This window comes from Cricetulus griseus, unplaced genomic scaffold (genome assembly GCF_003668045.3).
Source record: "Cricetulus griseus strain 17A/GY unplaced genomic scaffold, alternate assembly CriGri-PICRH-1.0 unplaced_scaffold_1, whole genome shotgun sequence".
Taxonomy (NCBI): Eukaryota; Metazoa; Chordata; class Mammalia; order Rodentia; family Cricetidae; genus Cricetulus; species Cricetulus griseus.
The window spans coordinates 1768830-1790294 of NW_023276808.1; the positions used below are offsets into that span (position 1 = coordinate 1768830).

General features: G+C 43.1%; 1 protein-coding gene across 3 annotated transcripts; it reads right to left on the reverse strand.

Moving 5' to 3' along the window:
* Positions 1–5284: 5284 nt before the first annotated feature.
* LOC113838725 (mothers against decapentaplegic homolog 1-like) lies at positions 5285–19146 on the reverse strand. Of its 3 annotated transcripts, XM_027434274.2 has the most exons (6): positions 18744–19146; positions 16396–16659; positions 15245–15361; positions 12530–12751; positions 8744–9000; positions 5285–5428 (listed from the first exon to the last, which is right to left on the reverse strand). In XM_027434274.2, exons 1-6 carry the CDS (start codon positions 19141–19143, stop codon positions 5285–5287), a joined length of 1404 nt encoding a protein of 467 aa, XP_027290075.2. In that variant the 5' UTR covers positions 19144–19146. The 3 variants fall into 3 exon arrangements, with proteins under 3 accessions (XP_027290075.2, XP_035309489.1, XP_035309488.1); XM_035453598.1 differs by lacking the exon at positions 15245–15361 and having other exon boundaries at positions 16435–16659; positions 18744–19143; XM_035453597.1 differs by lacking the exon at positions 15245–15361 and having other exon boundaries at positions 18744–19143.
* Positions 19147–21465: the final 2319 nt, after the last annotated feature.

Below are 21465 nucleotides of genomic sequence, written 5' to 3' on the forward strand. Positions count from 1 at the left end.
GAGAACTATGTCCCTATGCAGAACCTGACGTCTTCATCCCCTTTACCCAGTGGCACTAACAACCCAGCTCCTAAAAAGAGTACTGGTAATGTGAATTACATAGACCCAGACTTCCAGCTGCCCTCCTCAAGCCCTCAACACAAGCCATCCACATCATCTGTCACATCAGATGAGAAAGGAGAATATGTCCAAACAGATGAAGAAAAGAACCAGGCCCTACAAAAGTCCATACAGGAATCGACAAAGATGCAACAGTCCTGAAGGGCCTCCAAAGATGCCAAGCTATGGTAAGGATGGCCATCCCCTGACACCTCTTCTCCTTTGTGAGTTTTGTTCAAAAGACGTATGTATGTTCTGTATGTATGGTGTGGCCACACATGTGTGTATGAAGTGTGATCATAATGTGTGACTGTTAACAAAAGAATGCCATTGTGTTGTCTTTAAATTGTGTAATTTCTGGGGAAGGAGCAACAGTTGTTAAAGTACAGGTTACTTGGGAGGGAAATTTCTGCTTTTTTTTCCATGGAGGGTGAAGAGCTGTGCATTTCTTCTAGACTGGTATGATTTCATGGGGCAGGAACCCCTGAAGCAGTGGCCCAGGTGATCTGAATATTTGTTTTCCTTAAAATTTGTTCAGTTAGAAATGGTAGTGGTCACAGGCAATCACTTTTAAAAGGAAAAAGGAGGAATATTATATAGAAATGATACTTTGTTTTGGAATGGATCCTCATTTGTTGATACTTTGTATTGGATTGGATCTTCATTTGTTTATATTAGTTAGGTTTTCTAGATATATAGATATTCTTCAAACCATTCTAAGACCTACAGAATATCTAGCATTTAAATGGTTTAGGGTTTTTCTTGACAGTGAGACACAACTGCTCCTGGCACACCAATTACATCTGAGCAGAAGATGAGCATTGAAGAAATAAAGTTTGCCTTTGACATGGCAAGACTTGCTATTTGGGCAAGAAGCTGCTCTTGCCTGAGCGGTTTGACTGTTGCTTTATAAACTGGACATGCAGGACCCATAGGAAATTGACTGCTTAAACAAGATGGACAGTCATGAAAGGTTCCTGCTTCATGGAAGAGTCTGCCAGATATTCTACAGGACACAGAAAAAAAGGTGACAGACAAACTGCCAATGCAGTTGGACAATTTAAAATTTCCTACTTTGCTGAGAAGTCTGTCAGACACATTCTGACCTGTAGGCTAAAAATGGATGCCCCAACTTTACCAAGAGCCTTTGGTTGACTGTCTAGGAAGCAAGATGTGTCTGTCAGTTCTAGAGTTTATATATTATCGTTCTATGGTCTTTGATGTAGTTGAAGATAGTTATAGTAACACACTAAGATAGAATGGTTAAAATCTTACAGTTCTTACTTGATAACTGTTTTGTTATATATAAAGAAGGGGGAGATGTTGGGACCCAGACACCACAGGGTATCTGAGTTGTTTTCCAGCATAACCACGGGGACCCCCTCTTTATCTGACCTCAACCTACTAACATTAATGTCCTGTTGTGAACCCTTTCACCTGGGGTTTTTGTAAGTTTGTATTTTAGGCTGCTCCACAATAAAGGTGAGAGCCATTCTCTCAGAAAGTGGACCAGGCATCCTGTTGTTCATCCAAATCTCCAGGCTTTCACCCAATATTTGGAGTTAGTGGTGGCCAAAGGCCGCCAGAGAGCAGCATGCACAAACAGACTCTGCTGGCATAGACGATGGTTCCACAGCAAGGGATAACACTGTCATTCTAACATGTCACAGATTTTCAGGTTTAAAATAAACCCAGGAGCGAGAGTCCTCTGGGAATACATCATGCCTAAAAGCTAATCAAAATGCTTTTATTTACTCAACATGACTCCCAGAAAGAATTAAATATGAGTTTGCTCATGTCAAGTCATTTTAAGTGAAAAGGGAAATTATTTTTATATTATATGTGCATGCTTAACTATCCTCTCTCTTCTCATGTGTATACAAGGAAATGCTCATACATATGATTAAATAATGGTCAAAATTTTTTCGAAGAATCTATTTCACAACAGAAAGTGCATGTATGTATGTGTACATGGACATATATATGTAATGCAAATTTGACTTTTAATGAAAACATATATTTCAAGAGGTAGCTTTAAATATGGAAATCACCTAACAGATCATTCATTCACCCAGGTTCTTTATTTCACAGAAAAAAAACAAACAATATAAAACACATTGCCCCTCCCCCCAGAAGCCGAGTACTCCTATCAGGCCTGTCTGTACAATAATGGTATGTGCACACACATAAAATGTACAACAAGGATCTTCTTAAGTCCAGTCACACAGGTACATTCTTCTCTCCTTTAGTCCGGGTCAGCACCCCCTCTCCCCAGGCTCCTACACAGCTCTGACCAGTGATGCTATTTTCCAGAGGTTTGTGTGATTGCAGGAGGGGTGCCCTGAATTCTGACCCACTCTCACTCACCACTGCGCCTTTAGCACCAGGCAGTAGTCATTTAACTGTGTGGAGCAGATATTTAACTGCACATTGAATGAATGATAATCACTGTTATGAACAATTGAAAAAATTCATACTTCATTAATGTCATTTTCCAATCATTTTGGAAATGTGGGTAACATCCTCTGCTGTCTGTAGGGTACAGCCTAGTACCAAGGGAGCTTCCAAATAGCTGAATAGAGACTCCATATTCCCTCTGTGTGCGTGTCTCTTTCTCTCTTTAGTTCCGAGTTTGAAGCAGGGTCCTTAGAATTGCTGAGATCATGTTCGGCTCACTGAGCTACACCCAGCCCTAAACAGAAACAAACAATTATTCTGTATCTGATAATAAAGCCTTCAAACTTTGCCTGTGGCAGTGTGCCCTGTCCTTCAAGGCACAGTTGTGTTGGGCTTTCTGGATTTCCTGACACACACACCATCACCTGGTGTCTGGAGCATTGAAGTTCATGGGAGCTTTCCCACAAGACGGTAGACCAAGGGATGTGAATAATCTGTATAGAAAGTGAGGATCCCATTAATATCATAATTTAAAATAACAACTTCCCGCAGCAATAACAATCATTTAAAAACAATAAAGAATTCATCAGTTTCTGGAATATATAAGCAGGATGACAAAGGCTCTCCACATAGCAGCTGGTAGGGAGCAGCACTTACATCGTTAGAGGTGAGCCCCACAACTGTGGGCAGAGGACTGGCAAAGACTGGTGTCACCCCAGAGGCATGGGAAGCGAAGCAGATAGCCTTCTTCTCATCTCAGCCACTACCAAGGCTTTTGCTTTATTTCAGCTTCTGGGGGTCTCTTGCATCTCTTGGCTTGTTACCCCACCCTCCAGTTTCCAAGTCAACAGCCTAGCTCCTTTCTATCTTGCTTATTTCCCACGTCTCTGCTACTGCTATTAGATGTCCTATTCTGACACCAACTATTCTCTTCTGTTCCCTTTGAAGACCCCTGAGGCTGCATGGGACACATCTGGATGCACTCTCCATCTTAAGATCTATGACTTAGTCACTCATGCAGGTCTCTTTTTGCCAGTAAGGATCCGAAGATTAGAGTACTGGTGAGCTAGATATTCCCAGAACCACCGCATCGTAATTTCAGCATGTGAAACATAACAAAAGGAGTCGGCAAGTTTTCCATGTGTAAAACTATGCCAGCTGGGGCTGGAATGATGGCTCAGTGCTTAAGAGCACGCATACTGCTCTTTCAAGAACGGGAGTTCAGGTCCCAAAACTCATATCAGGTGGTTCACAACTTTCATTCTCCAGCTCCAGGGATATCTGATGCCTCTGTCCCCTGCTGGCACCTATACTCACACCCCCAAACCCCCTGTTTCCTTTCTCCTGACTTTAGATCACTCTGCTCTTTTACCAAGCCAGGTTCCATGTCCCCACTTTACCAACTGAGCTTTTTGTATCTGGTGAGATTACTCAAAATACAACATCCTTTTTCTTTTTTTTTTTTTTTTGGTTTTTCGAGACAGGGTTTCTCTGTGGCTTTGGAGGCTGTCCTGGACCTAGCTAAAAGACCACATCTTACCGATCCCAAATTTTAAGAAGCAAAGAAAGAAAATGACACAGATTTAATCAAAGGAAGCAATAATGACAGGTTTATTTAAAATTTCCCAGTAGAGAAAACCTGTTAGTGTGGCAATAAAGGTACTCAATGTATAAGAGTAGGCGAGAAAAGAAAAAATTAACAAAAGAAAACAAAACCAAACAGTATAAAAAAACAAAACAAAACAAAAATGTTTGAAATGGATTCCAATAGGGAACTTCTTTAAACCTGTGAATAATGAACACAGTTACCAGGTTTGGCAGACAATTCATTTGGAAATTAAAGCCAATGTCTGTATTGTAAACTCCATAAAAACTGCTCGTTGAATTCAAGCCTTTCATATACTGGGCACTGAAACACAAAGGTAGCTGATTTGCAAATAAAAGGAATTATTCATTTGTTCTCACAGTTACAGGAATTGACCAGCTGCTTTACTGCGGTGTAGAGCAGATGAGATAAATGACAAGAAAGGAAAAATCAGACAGAACTCTAAAAAACTGAACCGGAAAATTCAGACACAAGCTTGCTCATTTAAGACAACAAACTGAACATTATGGCATAGTCTACATTTGTGGTCGTCATTTCCTTTCCCCCAACCCACCGACAAATAGCTTCTAGATCCATTAGCCATTTAGACTATTCCTGACCTCCAAATATTCTGTATACACATATTTAGCAAGGAGCAAAAGCCTGATGTCATTCAGGCAGCACTACAGTCAGCATACAGTTTTAGAAAGAATACTGTGTATGTCATAATGATTTGCCTTTAAAGACAAACAAAGAACCCCATTCATTTCTAAACAAAAAGTTTTAAAACATTATGAAAACCCATCCGAGGGTGTGCTCAGAACTTGATGAAGTGCACTCTTCCAAGACTATTAGCGTAACACTCTGCCAAACACTCCCAACAAAAGGACTGCTCAGCATTGTTCTTCTTCTAATAGATAATTTGTCCCTGGCCTGGCCATCTCCTTTAAAACTATACACAAAAGTCCTGCTAAAAGTCAACATTTTAATTGATCATAAAACAGAATGTCACAATGTTAACTAAACAGATTCTTGATATCAACAGAATGTTACCAATGATTGTTAATTTCTCAGTCCAACAGTTGGTCACAGAGGTCAAGTATTATCAAGGCTCCCTTGTCAGGTTTTCACCTGTCTGACGTATCCATCCTTCAAGTACATGCAAGCTTCAACAGTTTGCAAGAGACAGAAGCCAGAGGCCCTTTAAGACACTGAGGAAATAGGATTGTGGGGCGAACCCATCTGGGTAAGAACTTTATCCAGCCACTGGAGAGGGCCATGCAGATGTATTTCATTCCAGCAGGGGGTGCCAGTAACATCCTGCCTGTGGTACTTGGCTCCCCAACCCTAGGAAAAAGAAAGCACACTGGTGTCATTTAACTCTCTATCACATTGAGTCACTCTACAAAGTAAAAAGATCATATGACCAGTTCACATAATTATGTTTGGACTCATGGCTATGTCCCACAAGAAAACAAACATACCACAAAAGCATGGGTAATATTTGGGGATGGACATTGGCCACCAAAAGACTATCCAAGGACCCCCGAGATCACTTATTTAGTCTGGTGTAGTGGCACACGCCTTTAATCCCAGCATTCAGGAAGCAGGAGCAGGCAGATCTCTGGGAGTTCCAGGCCAGTCAGGGGTACAGAATGATACCTTGTTTCAAATAAATAAATAAATAAAAATTACTAGTCTTGGGTAATTAAAAATTAAAATACTTTCAGAAGTTGTTTGAATAAAGATATTTTAGACGGGTGGTGGTGCTCGACTTTGATCCCAGCTTTTGGGAAGCAGAGGCAGGGGCATCTCTGTGAGTCGGAGGCCAGCATGGTCTACAAGAGCTAGTTCCAGGACAGCCTCCAAAGCCACAGAGAAACCCTGTCTCGGAAAATAAACCAAAAAATGTATTAAGTATTTATTTCCCACTACATTATTGTTATGTTACTTTACTTACTTACTTAATTACTTATACTTTTGGATTTTTCAGATTGGAAGGATTTAGTTTTTAATGTTCATTAAAGTATGATTTTATGTAATACCAAAAATCATCTAAAATAACATGAGACTGCTTATTAATGGTAGAAAGACACCCTGTATCATTTCTCCAAGACACTGGGAGGAGCAGTGAATTGAGGCTCCCTCTCTGCAGAGCTACAGAAAGTGTGCAAAGCTTTTGAGGCCAACATATAATGCCTTGTGTCATGATGGTTATGTTATGGTCACTGCGCTTTAAAGAAGATTTATTATTTAGTATGTTTAATGTGTAAGCATCTAGGGCATGTGTATGCAGTTACCCATGGAGGACAAAATAGGGTGTCCAGTTTTTGGAGATGGAATTACAGGCAATGATGAACTGCCTGGCATGGTGCTTGAAACAGGACTCTGGTCCTCTGGAAGAGAAGCAAATGCTCTGAACTGCTGAGCCATCTCTCCAGCCAACCACCTCATTCTTTAGTAGGGTTTGTCTATCTTAAACCCCAAGCCATATCTATCAAGCCTTGCACAGCCTTCCATGCTAATGCATGTTAAAAAATTTTATGCTGTAGTATCATTATTAAACCCAATGGGAGTCATATGCATCTTGAAGGTAAAGGTTTTAGAAGCATTTTTTCTCTTTGTATTGTCCTTTTGGAATAGTGGTAAAGTATTTGCTGGAAGAATGACAATAAGAAATTCTGAATGTAGTTTTGGGCTAAAGAGATAGCTTATCAGCTTAGGGTATTGCTGGTGTTCCAGAGGACCTGAGCTTGGGTCCAGAAACCCACAGCTTCTAACTCCTGGTACAAGAGATCTGACTCCCACTTCTGACCTCCATGGGCACACACACACACACACACACACACACACACACACACACACACACACACTCACTCACGCATTCACACACACACACACACACACACACACACACACACACACACTGATAAGTGTAAAGGAATAAATCTTTAAATACCTTTTTTACATGTTTGTAGCTATACAAAAGTAACAATTAACTGCTAGTTGTGTAGTCAATAGGAACTGAATAAGGAGAAAGCTTATTGGAGCAGAGGAACCAAAGCTTCTTAAAAATTCAATAGTTATAGTGCCATCAAGGGACATTGAGAATACTTACCAAGGTCCTAATGCCACCCAGCCCCATTTTACAGGTCAAGAGTAGAAGGTCTGCGAAAGTTCCTGTACCTCAACCATTTAACACAACCACTAAGGAGTTGTTCTTCCTTCCCAACAATAAGCACATTGGCAAGTTGCTGGCCTCATTTTGAAAATCGTCTGAGTTAAAATGCAAAGTCAAAAAATAAATGGCGCTTGTGAATAATGAACAAGGAGAGACTCTGTGGTCACATTTGTACACAACACACAGGATAACTTCTTTAAGGGGTAAAGAAAGGCCTCCTTTAGGGTTAAAGAGGCACCACATTTGGCCAGAAGTTGGAAAACTCCTTTGATCTGGATGGTGATGAACAAAGCATGGCTCTGGACTCAACCCAAGTGATGAACACATCACTAAACAGGCCCAACAAGAAGTCAGAGAGCTTTTGAGGACAGCACATGAAAGATGACTGTCTCACCCAGATGTGTATTTAGAGCCCTTCCTCAAGGTAAATTGGGATAAAGACTTATCTTGGAGACCTCAGAAACCAGGCAGTTACTAGACTATGCTGTCATCAGACACACTTAAAAAGTTAGTCTTCAATGGCTTCTTAAAAATCTTCCAAGTCTTAGACATAGAATAGGACAGAGCTAAGCAATGCCTTGGATTCTCTCCTTTCTGTGATACTACAGAACACTCAACGTGAATGGCAAGAGCCCTGCTAACCTCTGAGGTATACACAAGGCACAAGATTTACTAGAAATACTTAAAAAATATGACCAACTTAATATATTTTCCTGTGTGGTTAACTTTCCACTTACTTATTTTGTTACATTTATTTCCCTTCTGACCTGTGTGTGAGTGGGTATATACACAGGTGGAAGCTAGAGAAAAATTAGGACTTGGTTCGGTCTTTATGTCACATGGGTCCCCAGAATCAAAGTGCCATAGGTACCTTTTCTCCCTGAGCCACCCCACAGACCATGCAAGATCATACTATGTATAACCAATAAGCGCTGGCATCCTGACCATACTAAAAGTGGAGTGAGAAGAACAAAGACACATTTATTCAGCTGATCTCATAGAACGGTCATGCATTTAAGCTTCATGTTAAATACATACCATTTTCTATGATATTATAGTAGCTATGGGGCTGAGGAAATCCGAGTGGGTGGAACACTTGCCAGGCATACCAGAGCCCCAACAATGGGGTTGTAGAAGCACACAGGACAAGCATCCTAGATGTAGAGCTGATGGATCAGGATTTGAACCTCATCCTCAGCCAGATAGAGGCCTTCCTGGATGATATTAAACCCCAACTTGACCCGGAACAAACAGCAAGATGGCTTGAGGGCAGTGGGAGATAAAGGTGCCTGCCATCAAGCCTGGAGTCCTGAGTTCCATCTCTGGGACCTACATGGTGGGAGGAGAGGACTATATTCTTTGTTCCCATGACAACCTCTTGGACACTGGGTGCTGATAGAAATAAATACCAGGAAAGCACAGGTATACATATTGTAAATAGCAGGGGTCAGGCCTGAATGAGATGGGCGGGCACGGCTCACCTTCACGAAACTCATTCGAATAGTGCACATTTTGGTGAGTTCATACACGGTCTCAAAACCATGGTTCACAGACTGTGCCAGTATCTGAGCAAACTTTTGGTTGTTGAAAATTTTCACGCTACACCCACTGGGGATCTTGCAGACAGTGGTGGGATGAAACCCATGATGGTAGTTGCAGTTCCGACTCTGCACAAAGATGCTGCTGTCACTCAGGCATTCGACACACACTTCTCCTCCAACATAGTACAGGTGGACACCTGTGACAGGACAGACCATATCATTCATAGGCTGAAAGGCACCCAGGCAGAGTCAAATTTGGCCACTCACATAGCCGTTCTGACAGACATCTAGCTAACTATGTTATGCTTGTGATAACCAGTGTGTTCAGGAACAAACAAGTCTCTCAAAAATAATAATGGTTGACATTTTCATTTTGGTATTTAATGTCCTGCTTAACCAGAGTTGAAGGTATACGTACACTCTAAAAATAGAGCACAATAAAACCTGCAGTTTCCTGGGGTATCCTGTGTGCTTAAAGTCTTCTGCATTTATGCCAAGGCTAAATTGTTCAGAAAACTTCAGAGAGAGAGAGGGAAGGATCAATAAACACGGAGGAATGAAACTCAGGTTGAAGAATTGCTGCTGGAGGCTGTAAGACATGAGGTCTAGTTAAAAACAGACACCTTTTAAATAGTAAAAAAGTACTGTGTGAGAAAGGAACTCACTGAAATAAGTATTAAAAACAATAATTGAAAACTTCTTACAACTTAGAATGCTGGGAGACCAGGCAATAACCCACCTTCTCAGAGAGAAGGAGGCAGAGACCTGGATCCCCAACTATTAAAGCTGGAAAAGGAGAGAACCAATTCTGCAAATTTGTCCTCTGACTGCTATTGCCCCACTATCAACACAAAATAAACAAATCAAATCTTCAAAAAGGAAGATGGACCCTCTGGCTAAGCCTCATGAGAGAGTAAGAAGAGGCTAGCAAGCAGGCAGCTAGTGTGGCTTTGAGCCGTGAAGGTGACCCTGGAAAGGCTTAGTAGAAAACGCTAGTGTGACTGTCTGAGTACACACCATTTGGCATTTCTACAGACACAAAAGGCTAAGACTCCAGTATCAGCTCTATCCACTGTGGTAGAAATCCATTTAGTTTAGTGATATAAGGAGATACATTTAGGAGAAAAATATAGAGAAAACTTTTTTCCATTCATTTATTTAGCTCGAAATAAAGTCATGCACAATTATGATATGTAATGCAGTATGTTCACAATAGCATGGCTAAATTAAACCAATTAACATGTTATATCACACATATTCATCATTTTTGTTTTGAGAACACTTAAAGTATACTATCTCACAACATTTAAAGTATAGCATATTGTTATCAACCATATTTATCATGCTCTCAGTAGACCTCAAGACATCACAGAGTCCATGCCTCTTGTCTAAATGCAGTTTTATATCCTTAAACCAATCATTTCCCCATTGTTAAGAGACCCATATTGAAGCCTAATAGCCACAATTCTGCTTAGAGAAAACATTTTAGGAAGAAAAAAAAACCTTTTCCCTGATACCAAAAATGATGACTTTTCATTTTAGAAAATTAAGACAATGTTTGAAATATAAAGATGTGGAAAATATTGACATTCTTTCAGTGACAGAGGAAGTCTGCAGTACTGTGTCAGTTTTGGCAATCATTAAAGCCTGTGTTGCAAATCGAGCTCCACCCTTGTTAGGTTTCCTCTTTGAATCTAAGAATAAATGTTAAAAATCTTCTCAAATGTTTTCTCAAGCACCTATGAAAAATCACTGTTTTACCTGACTCATTGCTGTAGATGCTGATTCTCTTTTTACTTCATTTATTTACTTAGAGACATGGTCTCACATTGTAGTTCTGGCTTTCCTGAAACTCAAGAGATCTTCCTGCCTCTGCCTTCCCAATATATGCCACTCACTGATGACTTAAAGATGGAGGACCAACCAATTTACTGATCATGCAGATTTATACACTGTATAGTTAATTTTATTCTGCAGTTGATTTTTATATTCAATAAAAATAGTTTGGGGAGAAACACTTTAAAACATGCAAACACCTTGATTCTCATAAAATTTATCTTCATATTTTATTCTTAATACATTTAATTGTTCTATGTGTGCGTTATGTGTGCGTGAGGCATGTGCTATCACATGTGTGGAGGTCAGATTGGCTTTTTCCTACCATGTGGTCCTGGGTATAGAAATAAGTTTGTTAGGCTTGGCACAAGCCCCTTTCCCCACTGAGCCATCTTACAAGTCCTATTCTTACAACACTAATTACAAAGTGGTGATGTATGCATTCTAGTACTCAGTGTCAATTTAGCTTCCAAACTTGCCAATTAATTCACTTCTCTATTAGTATGGCAGTATCAATTAGGTTTACTTATTGGACAGGATCTCACTGTGTATGTAGTGCAACCTGGCTTTGGATTCTTGATTTTCTGTTCCAGGAGTTATGTGCACCACTACACCCAGCAGTCTCCTAAGATCCACTAATGCAGTTAATCACAGTAGCTTTTCATTATGTCTGGATCTGGAATCCAGTCTCAATTATGCACATATCAAAAGTGATTTTTTAATAGCACCAACATTACCATGCAGAGGCTTTGCCTTTTCCAGAGTCACTCAACAGTACAACTATTGACATGATGTAGACTCTGCAGTAGGTGTCTTAAGTTACATGAGAAACCAAACTGTTGTTATATAAGGGAGCTTAGCATGCATGTTGCATGCATGATACACTACATTGTTTTATATAAGGGAACTGAGCATCCTTGGATTTTAGTCCTTAGGACCCCAGAACAAACCCGCCATGGACAGCTGTATCCTGAGAGGCAGCAACATTTTCAGAAACTTTTCTTCACTTTGTGTCATGTGAGATGCACCAGGCGCAGCTCATCACAGATTTGGAGGCAGCCAGTTTGCCTCAGTGGGGATAGATATCTGCAGCAATGATCTGGACACTAGATGTGCCTATTGCTCCTTTGTATCTTTGCCTTCTCAGCAGACAAGGTAGAAACTACATTCATATTCAGAGGGTATATAGATAGGCTCCCATACAGACACAAGAGCACAAGAGCATAAAACGTCATGTCATTAAATTATGATTTTACACTGACACTTCCAAGGAATGCCACACCCCTTCTTGATTGCCTGTTCCTTACTCCACAGGGAAAGCTAAGCTCTGAGCACTACCCACACATCTGGTCATTGACTTAATCACATAATAAATACATATAAATGTTATAGAAATATTTTAATCTACCACTAGTAGTTTAGTCCCCTAAGAAAGATATTTGGGATGTTGAGATGGTTCAGTGGGTAGAGGTGCTTGCCACCAAGACTGATGACTTGAGTTTGATTCCTAGTATCCACATGGCAGAAGGAGAGATCTGACTTCTACAAGCTGTCCTCTGACCAAGGTACTTACACACACATACAGGCATGCACACACAAACATGGAATAAATAAATGTAAGAATTGTTTTAAAAGATATTTCACTTATAACAAAATATAGGACAGCGTAGTGCACCACAATAACACGGCAATGTCAGCTGGCACCTATCAATATCATAGGAGTTGGAAAACCACTAAGATCAATGATTGGAGCAATTTCTAGATAATATGAATTAGAAAGATACTTCAAACAGCAGCATCTGAACATTTGGCATTAGCCACAAGAACGATGGGGTCACTTCTAGAGGAAGAAAAGATGAACGTTTGCAGGAGGGGTAAAGGGACACGCACCTTTTCCAATATGTCGCCTGGTGTTTTCTATTGTGGAGTTCCGGTTAATGTTGGAGAGCAGCCCAAGGCAGAAACGGTTCTTGTTGTTGGAAGGATCAGTGTAACCATCCACCAACACGCTTGTGGAGGAGGCCTGGAATGTATCACCCACACGGTTGTTGAGCTCGTAGTACACAATAGAGCACCAGTGCATTGGTTCCTCATAAACAACAGCTTGAACATCTGTAAGAAGGAAAGAAATTTGCTCACAGTTACTCCTGGAGCACCCCAACCAGAAACCACATTGTAAAACTGGCTGAGCACGGTGGAACTAAGACAGGGAGGGGCAACTACGAGGATCACATGGGTCATTTCTGTGAGATCCAATGTACTTCTTACTAAGGGCGGCATTCTCCTTTCATTGGGGAACTGGCAGAGATCCAATATACAAGCTCAGCAAGCAGGGAAACAGCACTTGCTGAATACAAATGACTTATAACTTGCTCATTAACATACAGAAATAATTGAAATCACTCCTGCTGGCACACTACCTACAAGAAACACAGTGACCAATGAGAAAGCAAGTGGCACAGCAACAGGAGGGGCCTGGAGATATGCCAATGGGGCTTGTGAGAAAGGAACTGCTTTTGGCAAAGCCATGGCAGACCTCTGCTTTCTCGAAGCCCTGAAAACGAACTTCTTCCTATCATGAAGAATCTGCTTGGCTTCACAAGAGCTAGTGATGGCTGAAGCTCCAGTTTTGCTATAGCTCAGGCAGAAACCATGCCAGCTGGCCATTCCTCCCGAATAAAATATATCTCTCTCTTCCAGACTCCATGCTTCAAGTCATGCCAAGCGGGTGTGTTTGTCTCTCCCTTCCCAGAATGGGCCAACAATAGAAACTACACAGGTTTACCAAGAGGATGCAGCTTGTTAGGCCCAATCTCTTAAGGCTGATGAATCTCAAAACAGAAAATGCTTTCAGCCAAGAGGCTGGGAAAAGAGCCCTTTCTGCATCAAAACCTCTTATGCTTGCCTTTTGAGAGTCCAGGCACACAAACCACACCATTGCCAACTTGATCATTACTCTAATGAGTCTCATGGGGATTCAGTGTACAAACATAAGAAATGGAAAGAAAATCCACCAGGACTGGGAGATGGAGAAGGAGAAGGAGGAGGAGGAGGAGGAGAAGGAGGAGGAGGAGCAGGAGAAAGACTTCCACATCCTTTTTTTTGATTGCTTGTGGTTTTTTGAGACACAGTTTCTTTGTAGCTTTGTAGACCAGGCAGGCCTCTAACTCACAGCGTTCAGCCTGCCTGTGCTTCTGAGTGCTGCCGTGTTCTTAACATAACCAGCCAGTTATTTGTTTTATATAAGTAGTTTAGCTGAAAATATACTATTTCCCTTGTTTCTTTCCAGGCAATGCTTCCCTGTCTGCTGCTCTTCAAGGAGCAAAGCTTTAGTAATTCACAAGTGCCAAACCCCAGAGAAGGCTGTGTCATCTGTCACATAGGCCTTCTATCAGCTTTCAGCATTGTTAAAAATGCTATTCATTTGGCTTACATGTGGACACATTTTTCCTATAAAAGGCCAGGAAGATCTTGTGAGACATATGGTCTTTATCACAACTATTCCACTCTGCCTTTGTAACCACAACAACAGATAAAAAAACCTAGCCATAGATAAAATGTAACAAATGGGCAGTAGTGTGTTCTAATAAAGCTTTATTTACAAAAACAGAAAGTGGGCTGATCTGTGTGCAGGCTGTAGCTTGCTGACCCATGTTCTGGGAATCCACCACAGGTAACAACAGGAGAATAGTCAAAGTTTTTTCCTCTGAAAATACTACGTGATTTTTAAATGGCTCCAACTGGGAACATTTTTTAAGCTATTTTAAAGGAAAAAAATTAAAAATAAGTCTCTATTTGGGGGTAACAGAGATAATCTCATCATGACCATTACAGGCCCCACACAGGGTATCTTGCTCCCCAAACAAAAATTCCAAAAGTGTCCTAGGGGCTATTCTAAAGACGTGAAAACACATGAGCATATAAACAACAGATGTATTTGTTATGTAAAACAGGACTCAGTCATTTCCTCCGACTATCTCAGTAAGCACAGAGATTTTTAACAACCTCCTGTGTATATAGGTATGTGAAACAGCCATACAAACCCATATTTATTAGTAACAAATCATAGACAGATGCATTTTAAACAGTTATTTGATATATGTGCATATATGTATATAAATGCATATATGATAATATATATCACTTACTCATTTATTGAAGGTGAAAGCAAATTAGTATGCTAAGGCCACAGATATGCTTGTTTATTTTTCCATAATTAATAAATCATGGCTGATTATTCAACACTGGTCAACATACAGCATCTCAGATTGTCTTTAGAGGTGACTGACAGTTCAGTTTTCTAACCACCAGTGCTGGAAACTCACTTCACCTAACTACGTAACACAAAATGGCAGAGCACTGTGTACGGCCGTTTCAGAGACCAGTGGGAATCTGATACCTCCATATTCTATTCTGAGATCTCATATTGGACTGTGACAGAGTTTAAGTAAAAAGATGGGCTCTAGAGAATTCTTTGCATTAGGCTTAAAACAACAGCAAAACGTTTTTTCCATGTTTCTCAAACAGCTACCTTTTTAAGGTCTAAATGAGTAAAAGTAACATTTGGACAGGACATACAGACAAAACTCTGACAACTCATTTTACCTCCTCTGTTGATCTCGGAGGGCAGTGCAGGTGCCATCATATTCGTGTCCATTGGCTGAGAGCCATCCTGGGCCATGGCGTCTTCAGGAGGCTGGTAAGCAGTTGTTGGTATATCAGCTACAAAGTTTGAAAGAAAAAAAATTACATGCTTCAGGCACAGACTCTCCTCTGCACTGAGAGCTTTTGCGTATGATTAGGCCTCCTCAAGTGTACACAGATGTATGTGTGTGCACATGTATGCAGGGGTCAGAGGATAGCTTTAGGTAAACATTTTACTTTTCCTTATAGTTGGGAACGGAGGAAGCAATAAAGCATGGATCACGTTTTAATTTCTGAAGGTACAACATGGATGCTGAAGTAAAATTTAATGTAAAGCACCTTAAGTGGCTCTATAAACATCCTGTCCCATCATTTTCCCTCACAAAAATATCCATGCATTTCATGATGATCTTTTATTTATCGTGTCCCTCTTGATGTCGACTGGCAAGAGCTCTGGCACTAATATTTGAGATGCTTTTTTACTAACCTGTAATCTGAAAAGTGCAATCCTCTAATTAGTCACTATTTCACCATCCGTTATGACTAAAACAGGAAAATAACTGGTTTTTGTCTTTGCTAAGTTAAACAAGCAGGAAAGTAACAGGTTTTTGTCTTTGCTAAGTTAAACAAGCAGATGTTCTCCATCACTTCTGTTGCATTTCCTTGCTGTTAAAAGCATATTAACATATTTTTTGGAATTACATCACTGGCAAAATGAATCTAATTAAATGGGTCGGGCGGATACCCCAGTAATTAGCTCTTCTGCGGATGCATTGATAACAAGGGTTCTTCAATGTTGGAAAAGCTCGCCAAAGCCGCTTCTCAGAACAGCAGTGTATGTAATATGACATATTCCCCTTTCTTTTTATGGAGAGCAGAGACTGGAATAATTGTGCCACTCAAAGAAGGATGCAGCTGCTTCAAAACTTAACAGGACTCAAACAAGCCATCCTCTTCTCCAGCTGTATGTACAACTCCCTCCCTACATTGATATTCTTCAAGCACTGGTTCACCAGGATGTGCTCAGGGTTCCACCCACTGCGCCCCCGCCCCGCAGGCCACCCCTATCCACCTCCCCAAGGCAGGCAGCATCTCCGAATGCCCCCTCCTACCTGGCATCTGGAAAGGGCTGCCTGGGCCTGAGCTGGTGCGGGAGTGAGGGTAGGTGCTGCTGCTGCTGCTGCTGCCTGGGGAGTTGGGGTAGCTGCTGATGGACGAGTGGGGAAACGGGTGGGTGCTGGGCTGCCTGAAGGAATCTGGAAACGTGGCGTTCGGTGGCATGTGAGGCTCATTCTGTCCCAAGTTACGGAACTGTGCCAGAAGGCTGTGCTGAGGGTTGTACTCACTGTACCTGGGAACCAGCACGGGAGGAAGCACTGGGGACAGAAAGAAAACAGAGAGACAAATGAGAAAGGTTTAGTTTATATCCACTCTTTCTTAAAAACAGGCAGTGGACACAAAAGCCTTTGCAAATTATTCCTTAGTCTTTACTTTTACATGAATTATATATTCCACAAAAATACAAAAGGCCTTTGGAGACCAACCTATTATTGGATGGTTGAGCTGGAAGTTTGCAGTCTACCCCTGGGGTCTGAAGTTCCTGTGAGAGAAAAGTCACCTGGCCATCCTGGGAACAGGAACAGGGAGGGAGGCCACCCAAATCTGACACCATCCATATTTGGGGACTCTTAGAAATAATCAGCTAAGTGAACCAACCCATCAACAAAACCATCCTGAATGACAGACACTGTGGCAACTCAATGCTTCAATACAGAACCACTTGTCAACTGATCTGCCTGTCCAGATGTAGAACCAAGCTCTAGGGCAAACTATATAAATTCAGAATGTAGTGGTTGATATCCACGGGAGACTGGTACCAGAGCTCCCTTGGAAGCCCTCATCTGCAGACGCTCAGTCCCTGGTGTAACACGGCACAGTATCTATGTGGGCCTGTATGTGTCTGTGTCACCCACACTTTAAATCAGATCTGAACCACCTGCGATGCCTAACACGATATAAATACTGTGAGACAGTCACTCAGCTGATTAGAGAATAAGAGGGCTTCTGTCCTTCGATAGCTGCTGCCACCGAGTCTAGGCATCCACAGGAGTCAGTCATGCAGGCTGCACTGCTCCAGGTGCCAGATAAAGAGGAGTAAGCAAGCAGGAACATAGCACCTAGCCCAGTCACCTCTCAAGACCCTGAACTCCTTCCAGAACAATGGGCGGATTAACCCTGGGACTATGGGAAGGGCAGAGCTGTGGTGGTCATTAAGCTGGGGTCAGGCCAATGCAAGCCAACCTATACGAGGACCTCCAGCACTGGTGATCCTGGGCAGCTTCAGGTACAAACACCTCTGATCCCTATGTGGTGGCCATCGTACCTAGTCAGAGGCTTGATGTGAAGAAAAGTAAGCAGGCCCTCCCCCCCAAGAGTTCCTGGATCTGAGCCCCAAAAAGAATGAAGTCCATTGACTTTTTCAACCACCAAAACTGAAAGAGAAAGTATCAGAAAGGAAGAGTCGGCATGCTCAGTAGAGACAGAGTTCTTTTTCTAACTATTTTCATCTGCAGATGCCTCTATGTATATCTGCAGAATCCACAGATGCAAGAGGCCGACTCCAGTTTTTACCATAGTCCAACCACACATGTAAAGACTGAGATATCTTAAAGTAACAGCATCAGTTCCTCACACAGCAGAACATAGCCCACAGGGAACACAACACACCACAAGCACACTTCAATACAGATGACAAAGAGTGCTGTCGTGAAACATGAAGTAGAACTGGTCACAGCTGCCCCACAGTGCCCTTCCTTTAGTGCACACGACAAGACCCTGTGCTTCTGTTGTCTGCTGACGTACTGCACAGCTAAATTGCTAGAAAGACACACAGAACCAATGTGAACCATATAAAGCAAATTCAGACACAAACCTTAATTTTCAGAACCTGATTCTAAACAAAGTCACTTAGAAGGAAGGAGGCCTTTAACATGTATGAAATACTCCAGGACTGCTAAAATTTGGATTGGAATGTATCCCCAAATGTTCAGCTGCTGAAGGCTTGTTCCCGCAGCCTAGTGGGAAGTCTCCTAGACACTAGAGGGAACAGTAGGGCTCCAGTTCCTTCCTCTTGTGACATGAGCTTTGCAATGCCACCATTCTACCCCAGGATGCTATAGTGCTACAGGACAGAGAGCCCTGGAGCCGATGGGACGAAGGGCTGATACTTTCAAAATCACAAAGTAAAGTAAACCTTCCCCTGTATAAAGTGATTGTTACAGACACTCGTTACAGTGAGCGAAAGCCGAGTAGATAGACTTCCTGTGTTCTTTTGCACACGCATGTATGAATACACACAAAACTTCCCCCAGATATTTTGGAATTACACCCCACAACAGAAAGGTGTTATTGCTCTGGTCTCAACAGGCTTCACGGTGCACACACAGTCCACCCCACTCACCAGGGCTCTCCACGCGCCTATAATGATAGGGGTTGATGCACACCTCCTTCTGCTTGGAACTGAAAGGAAACTCACAGCAATCCAGAGGCTTCAGTTCATGGTGGCTCTGGAGGTCTGACCAGCGCCACACTCGGCAATAAATGACATGAGGCAATCCCTTCCGGTGGGACACCTGCAGCCTGCCATCCAGGGAGCAAGGAATGGTGACACAGTTACTTGGCTGCCCCGGGCAGCTCAGGACCTTCTCCAACTCTTCCATGGTCCCTTTCTTTTTCTTCAATTTTTTCGCCAAAGCGTCCACAGCTTTCTCTGCCCATTTTTCTTCTTCGTCACCCTGTTTCCAACCTAGAAGTCTCTTCACAGCTGGACTTGTGAGGGAAAACAAGCTGGTCACATTCATAGTGACTGGTCTAATTCTTCAGGCTCCTTACAGGGTGAGGTGGTGCTGTCTTGAAAGGGGAGAGGCCAGAAGAGAGTTCAGCTTATTCACATTGGTTCTCTTTAGTTTCTCCGTACTTCTGAAAAGTAGAGAATGGCTCTTCCTCCTATTCCAAGAAGGGACCCAAAGTTAGCACCTGCAAAAGAAAGGATAGGAAACTGGCTTTAAAATCACCTCTAGACACACCAGGATTAACTGATAAGTGCCAGATACTAAGCACTTTGATGTTCCCTGGCTAACACTGCTCAGCTTCACACTTGGGTGACTTTATTAGCGAGATGCAACCCCAGGCTAAGCTTGTGAGAATGTGTATTCTATGATGCCAGAAGCTGAAATGTGTTCTTCTAAAACATACATTAAAGCTCCAGTGCCCATTGCAACCCACTGTACTTGGGCTTGGAGAGGCTAAGGAACTCACCAGGGTTAAATCAGATTATAAATGTGGGGCCTGAAGGCAACAGGATTGTCGGTCTTACAAGAGGAAGAGAACAAACTGCTCAGAGCGGCACCATGCCCTGGACAAAGGTCATGTCAGTGTTTGGGGCACAGCTATCACTCAGACAATTTGCATATTACCACCACAAGCCTATTTTCAAGTGACAAGGTTCAACGGACACCAAGCAGAAAACTGCAAAAAAAAAAAAAATGAAACAACAACGATTGTTGTTTCCTAAAATCTTGTGGGAGACTGACCTATTAACTGACAGATACAAGAGTAAAGTATAAATGTGACCCAGTTTATATAGAAACCAGCATGTAAATGAGTAAAGTCATGTGGAATATACGGTATTTGTGGCAAAGGAGCTAGCTGAGTGCCTAGAGTGACTGCCTGTACAGGCCTGAGTACTATACTCAGTCCGCACTAAGATCGAGGAGCCACCCAGCGTCTCCACACTCTCCCAGGGCTGATACCAGAATTCCCCACAGCCCTTTCTGGCCATAGTTGGAAGATGAGGAAATAGCAGCACCCACGTGAGGTTCCCGAGACCCTGGCCGCAAATCCCAAAGGATGGCTGGCATTTTCTAAGCCAGAGTGCACCCTGGGAGCCCAGACCTAAAAGTTAGTCTCAGGCCTGACTTTCTCCCCTCCCTGTGCTTTGCTAAAAGCAAGTCTGATCTAGGGACTACCGACTCCCCAAATACTATTTGCAGCGGCATTGACTGGGCAAGGCTCTCAGCTTGCCCAAAAGGCTTGTTAAAACTGAACCCGCTCTTCGGACAACGCAGAGGCTCTCTGTTTCTGACCCGAAGGGAGAGGCTGGCATGCAGAGGGCGGGCAGCCCGAGTTCTCCCCTCACCCAGCGAGCTCCATGGTGCACGTGCGGGCTGAGGAGCAGACTCCGATTCACTCCAGCTCCCGGACACTGCGGGCCCACTGTGCCCTCCCCAAAGGGACATCCCACTGCCCCAGACCCCCAGTGTCTGTTGCCTTCCCGCGGGGAACCTGGCGGTGCCTTATCCACTCCCTGAGAGCGTAGCATCTCTACTCGGCTGCGGAGCCCACCAGTCGATGCGCCTCTGCAGCCCCTTTAGTGGCAACCTTCTCCATTCTCCACAAAGAAGGGAGGGCCGGGTAGAGCCATGAGACACCTTTCCCAAAGTGCCACCCGAGTTGCCAGGGCGTCTGGCACCCTGGAGCACTTGAGTTTTCATCCCCAGGAAGAGCCACTTGGAGCCCCGGCTCGCAAGTCCAGCCTGTCCCCACCTAGAGAAACCTGGCGGGGTAGGGGTGGCGGACGGGCGCCTCAGGGTCTAGAAACAGGCTCTGAGGCAACCTCCCGCCTGGACCACATGGCGGACTCCTGGGACAGGTGCAGGGCGGGTGAGCAAAAGGGATCGTGGACGCCACTTACCTGGAGATTGAGGAATTCCAATAGATAGGCTCTAAAACTGTTGGGCTGGAGATGGCAGTTCTGGAGAAAACCATCCAAAGTCCCCAACAGGACTTCCACGTGGAGTCCCTCCTGGACCCGGCAATGGCCCTGGCCAAGCTGCTCCCAGTTCTGCAAACTTGGTGACGAGTGCAGAGTCTATGCCCGAGGGGGATGCCTTCCAGTCTCTTATCGAGGGCCTCCTGGCCTGATTCTGGCACCAAGTGATCAGGCCGGCAGGACCCAAGTTAGGATGGACTCACAGGGCAGCGCCAATCTTCGCAGCCCACCCGCAGTGCTGCCTGCCTGGCGCCAATCCAGACCCCGCTCCCCATTTCCTGTCCTTTCTCCCTGCAGCTCCCCTTCTCCACTTCCTGCCCCCCCCCCGAAGAACAGAGCTTTCAAAGCTCCA